At 37.4% G+C, this 6,611-nt stretch overlaps 1 protein-coding gene across 2 annotated transcripts; it reads right to left on the reverse strand.

Moving 5' to 3' along the window:
• Nucleotides 1-2,972: 2,972 nt before the first annotated feature.
• LOC127792826 (NAC domain-containing protein 100) lies at nucleotides 2,973-5,103 on the reverse strand. Of its 2 annotated transcripts, none has more exons than XM_052323431.1 (4): nucleotides 4,953-5,103; nucleotides 4,494-4,764; nucleotides 4,129-4,406; nucleotides 2,973-3,787 (listed from the first exon to the last, which is right to left on the reverse strand). In XM_052323431.1, the coding sequence occupies exons 2-4, from the start codon at nucleotides 4,678-4,680 to the stop codon at nucleotides 3,197-3,199; spliced, it is 1,056 nt and encodes a 351-aa protein (XP_052179391.1). In that variant the 5' UTR covers nucleotides 4,681-4,764; nucleotides 4,953-5,103; the 3' UTR covers nucleotides 2,973-3,196. The 2 variants fall into 2 exon arrangements, with proteins under 2 accessions (XP_052179391.1, XP_052179392.1); XM_052323432.1 differs by having other exon boundaries at nucleotides 4,839-4,976.
• Between the last annotated feature and the right edge of the window lie 1,508 nt (nucleotides 5,104-6,611).

Below are 6,611 nucleotides of genomic sequence, written 5' to 3' on the forward strand. Positions count from 1 at the left end.
TGGGAAGATATATTGGACATAATTAAACAACAACTCTACTTCCTTCCTTCCTTCCCTATCTTTTTCTTCGTCAGCATCGCAAGTACTTATATGACTTTTGATAAAAGATTTATCAATTTTTTACATTAAATGATTGTTCATTATACTTAAACAAAAAATTTAATATTTTTTTAAGTGGTTTAGGAGAAAAAGATAAAATAAAGAAACAAAAATATTGTTACTTTTATCAAATAAAAATGCTAAAATATATTTTATTATTATTGTTCCCACGTCACACCGGATGCAATAATAATTATGTTATGGCTTAATTTCCGTCACCAAAATCTTTGAAAATCGTGATGAAAGCGCGTAAGTCGTGCCATGTCAGCAACTGCCCAACTGCGCGGGGCCCACGCGAATAGGCTGACGTGGCAGGAGATGGCCGGGCCAAAAGCTGGTGTTGGTTGAGCTGGGCGCCACCGCCACCCGGCGGTGACGCCAGCGACAAACCCGAACTGCGTGTCCCGACTAGCGCGGGAATCGACAGAGCCGGGCCCCACCTGCCGACGTGTCGACCGTTGAAATCGGCCTAACTCTTTTCCCACGACACACAGACAAACGCGCCCCAACCAAATCCCGTTGAGCCATGGGACTCTCCTACGTACGTAGGTGTTTTTCTTGTCAAAATGACAAGAATGCCATTTTAACGACCGAAGTATTATTATTATTATAAAATATTTATTAAAAAAATTATATTAATTAGAGCACCAAGTGAGAATATTCTCCTAAACGAACTAAGCCCCGGAAAAAAATTCCTTTTAAGGACATAGGACTCTTTTACATATGCTTTTTAAAAAAATAATAATAATAAATGTTTTTATATCAAATATTCAAATTATTAATTATTTTATTTTAAAGCTCGCGAAACTAATTTATAATAATAAAAGTATTTTTATTATTATATTATTTTATGATATTCTTATATATAAAAAGTTAATAAAAAATTATTTTTAATGAGTATACCAGATCGATCAATCAACCGAACAAATATCAAAGAAAATTCGTTAGGACATGAGACTCTCTTACATACGCCTATTTTTTTATCAAAATACTAAAAATATTCTCACACCTTATTGATAAAAATAATTTTCTATTAATGTACCATGTGAGAATATTTTATCAAATAGATGAGCCCTTAAGATGTGAGATTCTTTTATATAAGTTTTCATGTGTCAAAATGACGTAAAATACCCTTATATATACACGATATTATTAGTGATGGTTTATTTGAAAAATATCAATAAGGAATAAGTGTTAATAACGAAAATGTTAATGTTGTAATACATTGTTAATATTTTTATAAAAATTAAAAAAAAATTAGGATGATACGGCACATAATAAGATTAGTATTATTGTGTGGAACGAAGGGGGGGATGGATGGAGGGGTAGTTGCGCAGTCGCCCAACAGATATGAATGTGCATAAAAGTATGGGAAATTATGTTGTCTTATGCAAAGAATGATCCAAAAAAGGGAAAGATTAATACCAAAAATGGGAAAAATAGCAATTTTAGTGAAGTTTTAAGGTTCATCCGTGCAGGGCTCAAATTGGTTGCTCATTGCTGATCCATGAAATGTGTTAAGAGGATTGAGCTCGGGATTAATAAATCACGTGGGGAAATTGGATGGCATGTATCAGCGGATACATTGGAATATTCTGACATCATGCATTCATTCAGTTAAGAGGAGAGAAATAAGACCGAATGAATGGATGGATGGATGGATGGATGAGGTCATGAAATGCATGGAATTAGTACTTGTTTGGCTATGGTGGTGTGAATTGTGAAAGCCTTCCGTATTGGATCTCATTGGTGGAGTTGTTAGCCAAACATGCGAGATGGAGACAAGAGTTCAAGTCTTTTGGGTTCTCTGCATTTAATGTTATCCAAAAATGGGAAAATTATTTTCTCTATGGGCATAATAGTGGGTGGTCATTGGCATTTGGTTAATTGTATGTTGAGTTATTAGTGGGGGCACTATGAGAATTTTCTCTAAATGTTATATTTATGTTGTATTATACCAAAAATAGTGATTATTATTATTTTTTTTTTTTGCTTTTAAAGCTGTCCCACACAAAATTTAGCTAGATAAAAGAGGTTAGTGATAATATTAATATAATTTTTTATTATTAACGGTCGATTGATTTTTTTTCTCAAATGAAAGCAATGAGGAGGGACAACTAGTGTAATTTTTCTTTTACATTACGTAAGTCAAGTGACTTGTATTTTTTAAATGATATGACTCTTCTTATTTTTTTTAACTCAAATTAAAAGTTAAAAAACTAAATTGACGAAGCAAGTCTTGATAATTAATGTTTGATACCATATTATTATTGTGAATGAATTCACCTTTATAACGAAGTGAAAAGGGTAAACTCACAAGTCAAAATTATATCGTATCTAAGGTTAGTTGAGATTATAATAGTTTATTTTTTGACAAAAGTTTAAACTTTTCTCTAACAAGTTTATAAATAGATTTTTGTGTATTTACATTTATTCACAAATGTTGTTATAATTAAAATTGGGGGGGGGGGGGGGGGGAATTGACTTATATACATAGATTAGTTATCTATGAATTTGTGATTTCTTATTCTCGAAAAAAAAATCATATTTTCTTATGTCACTACAAAACAGAAAGTGGAATTCAAATCCAATGGCTAGGCCCCAGCCTTAATGTGTAATTGAGTGAGAGAGGGAGAGAGAACGAGAGGGTCCACAGAATATTGATCTCATCTCAGTCCCACAATGGCTAATTTAAAACCCCAATTTTTGTAAGTGATGTAATCACCGAAATCTACAGTATTGAATGCAAGAAGACATTGGGGACACAAGAAGATGAACAAATTCCTAGACCAGCCCAGCAGCATAAGCCATAACAAGCATAATAATGAATCAATGAAGAAGAAGAAGAAGAAGAAGAGAGATCAAAGGCAGAGATGGAACACAAAAATAAATAACCATTCAAATGCTATACTCTGATGCAATACATAGAACCACTCTGCAGCACTATCTTCAGTGTCCCCTTAGGTTTTATCAGAAAATATAACTTTCTATACAGAGAGCACCCACACAATCAAATTCAGGCAATAATAGGAACCATTTTCTGCATCGATCTTACATCATCCATCTTCTTCTGTCTGCCCCCCAGTCTGCTTTTTCTTCAATAACTCCAGAGATAATCGAGGTCGACCGGCCCCGCCGAAGTCGACGGAGCTTCATGATCCTCAAACGGCCGCCGCCTCATCTCGACGTTCGAAATCACCGACGAGATCTCAGTGTTCATGTCGTTGCTCAAGCCCGTTTCCTGTGAGGCGCTGATCATGTCCTTCTCCGTTTTCAGATTCGGCTTCGCGGCCGGGCCGTAGCTTTCGAGAAATCCCCTCAGAATCGCCTGGTCCTGCATTGAGAGCGACGGCTGGAACTGGAGATTGGATTGAATAGGAGGGGCTTGGACCGAGTAGAGCGAATTTGGAATTTGGGGGATTCTCGGGAAAATTTCTGGAGGGTTGGAAGCGGCGGCGGCGAATAGGGGATTGTTGATGTAATCAATGGGATTGGAGAAGCAGGACACGTGGACTGATTCGGAAGCTTGAGCAGCTTTGGCTCTGTTTCCGTAAGGTGAAGAGTCCATCAATGGCGGCAGGACAGGTCCCAGTTCGTCTCCGATCGAATTCGCCCTCGGAAACCCCGGGATATGGATTTTCTTCCCGCCGGAACTCTTCTTAAAAATCCTACAGATCACCCACTCATTCTGCAAAGAGAATTCAAGAAAATCCATTAAACATCAAGCACTGGAAGAGAGATGCTAAACCCGAGATTGGACCTATCATAAGAGGCTATAGAGGTCTCTTTTAACGTCAGGGTCGAACCTATGAACAGATTCCTACGTCGTTATTTTGTAAGCTACATTAAGTAGAGTTAATAAAGACGGTGGGATGTGCATGTGCTATCCCATAGTGAACAAGAGCGGAGATTCAATCAACGGATACGGATAAGAGGTCGTGGAAACAGTTGCCTGAAAGCGTTGATCTAGTGGATTCTTCTTTCCCTGCAACTTAGCAAGAAAGACAAGAGGGGAGGAAAATTCATTACCTTGGCAGTTTTGGGGAGGTTTTGAACGGAGAATTTGCCTTCCAATCTGTATTCGTGCATGACCCAATTGGTTTTCTCGCCTTTGGGAGCTCTGCCCCGGTAGAAAACCAGGGTTTTCTTCATGCCAACCAGGGATTTTCCCCGGAAAATTTCCTTGTCTTTTCCGGTGGCTTTCCAGTACCCAGCAGCCGTGGCCCTGTTCGTCCTCAACCCAGTTGGGTATTTCTTGTCCCTCACACAGAAAAAGTACCACTCTTTCTCCCCCATTTTCGCTTTCCCTTCATCCAGACAACCAAAAGTAAGAATCGCTTATTCAAGAAACAGAGAGAAAAGTACAGAAAGAAACTACGGTTCAGAAACTTTACATGGCAAATCCCAAGGCTCAACCTTGTTCAAGTCCACCTCTCCGATCGCTCTCGCCGAGAAGTTGCTGTCCAGAACCTTCTTGGATAAATAGTGTGTGATCAGCTCTTCGTCGGTGGGGTGAAATCGAAACCCAGGTGGCAACTCCATGTGTTCTTCCTCCTTTCCCAGCCCAGGAAAATTTTCCATGAAAATCAGAGAAACTGAATAATTCGCTGCAAATTCTCTATACTTATAGCCACTTCAACTCGCAGCCAACGGAGCTTAGATGCCCTGCAGAGAGAGCCGAATCCGGCTGAGGGTCAAGCACAAAGAAAATTGATACCGTATTCAAATAATAAACAGACCTTTGGATTGAAAGGAAGCCGGGAAAGTGACTAGAAAATGGTTCGGGACTAAGAAAAGGACCCGGCGCGAGGGCATTAGATACGAGCGAGAGAGAGAGAGAGAGAGGGTGATACCTGAGAGATGATGAAGAGATATTGAGAAAGAAAAGCATTAGGAGGAAACGGAGAAGCCCCCTATATATTGCTGTTTGGGGAGAGAGAAAGTGTGTGTGTGAGAGAGAGAGAGAGAGAGAAACGTGGCTTTTAAGGAAACCCGGGAAGGTTGTTTTTGGCCCTCTCTCCGATTTGCTGCAATGAATCTCTTCTTGAAAATTTTATTTTGACCAAATACATCTCATCTTTCTACCATGCATGTAAGTAAATTATAACTCATGGATCATCTTATTTATTAGCTGGAACAAGTAAGTATTTGAACATTTCACATACAGCGTTACCCTCGGTATTATATTTTTACATCATGTACATCGACCTTATTCTTCTTATAAAAAGATTTTGTGTAAATTAATTAATAAAATATAAGTGATAAGATCAATATAATTCCAAAACTACCCTTGTTCTGTTAATAGTGGTTACAGCTAAGATTAGAGAAACTATGGTACAAGGCCTGCCACAATTTAGCCAATTAAGGTTCCATTTAATCGAGTGACAATAAATCAAGTCGGTTGCACGGAGCCTGCGTGCCGCCCATGTGAAGGTGTGACAAAAAAGTCAAGAGAATTGGAAGGGAATATTGCTTGATTTTATCTCTCCTTTTGTTGAAACCAAACACGATAGGAAGAAATTGCGCCCAATTCCGCCCCCTTCACACTTATCATCTCCAGGACCTCCCACGAATTTTCCATGCCATGGGTGATCTCAAGTAGTTGTGTGTAGCAAAGCCATTTTCTACTCATGATCATAATTGTAACAGTTTATTTATTCACACGCTACACAAAAAAATATCTATCATCTAATGTGAATATAAAACGTGAAAAATTAAATCGTAAAGAGCTTCAATCTACTTTAAATTCATAATATTTAATGCAAAAGACTATGTAAATCGAGTTTACACGTTCATTGCATGTGCTTACTTGCTAATAACAAAGAAAAAAAATAAAAATTGAAACCCACAAGTTTGATCACTTTTAAGATCTGATTTTTTTTAGTTGAAAATGATATTACTAGCTATATATATAGGGAAGAAATTAAAGGGGGGGGGGTGAAATTGGGAAATCCAATCATGTTAAATTTGGGTTTGTGGATCAATAATTGGTGAGGCTTTGGGGGCGTCATGGAGGAAGAAAGTGTGGAGGGAATAAAGAATAAAGAGTAAAAGAGGGTGGTTTAGAATTAGAACTTGGGTCATGTCCATTGCCCCATGGCTGGCATCCAATTGGGTTGAAGAAACGAAGGGGAAATGGGAAATGGTAGGAGTGAGTGATGTAATCTGACATTCAATTATTTATATATATTTACATTTGGGTGAACCTTTCTTCATCAAATCTTCCTTTGTCTATGTCAATGTTCGGACTCCGACCCGTTCCTCACGTGTAAATACTATCCATCTTTTGGAATTTATTCACAAATATAGTAGACAAATGCGTTATGAATGGTAAAATTATTTTGAACATATATAGAATAAAGTGTTTATAAAATTATGTTTATTAAATGACAAATAATATCGAGCATCTTCTCATTTTAATTGATGTAAACATAATAATTAAGATAGTTTATTTATTTAAAAAATAAATTAATTTACTAAACATGACATATGTTATAATAATCTTACCAACC

Source organism: Diospyros lotus, unplaced genomic scaffold (assembly GCF_014633365.1).
Source record: "Diospyros lotus cultivar Yz01 unplaced genomic scaffold, ASM1463336v1 superscaf1, whole genome shotgun sequence".
Lineage (NCBI taxonomy): Eukaryota > Viridiplantae > Streptophyta > Magnoliopsida > Ericales > Ebenaceae > Diospyros > Diospyros lotus.

Coding starts and splice junctions, on each gene's coding strand:
- LOC127792826 (XM_052323431.1), bottom strand. CDS start 4,680: ATGGAAAATTTTCCTGGGCTGGGAAAGGAGGAAGAACACATGGAGTTG. Junction 4,407..4,493: donor TGAGCCTTGGGATTTGCCAT/GTAAAGTTTCTG, acceptor GTCTGGATGAAG/GGAAAGCGAAAATGGGGGAG. Junction 3,788..4,128: donor ACCTCCCCAAAACTGCCAAG/GTAATGAATTTT, acceptor TTCTCTTTGCAG/AATGAGTGGGTGATCTGTAG.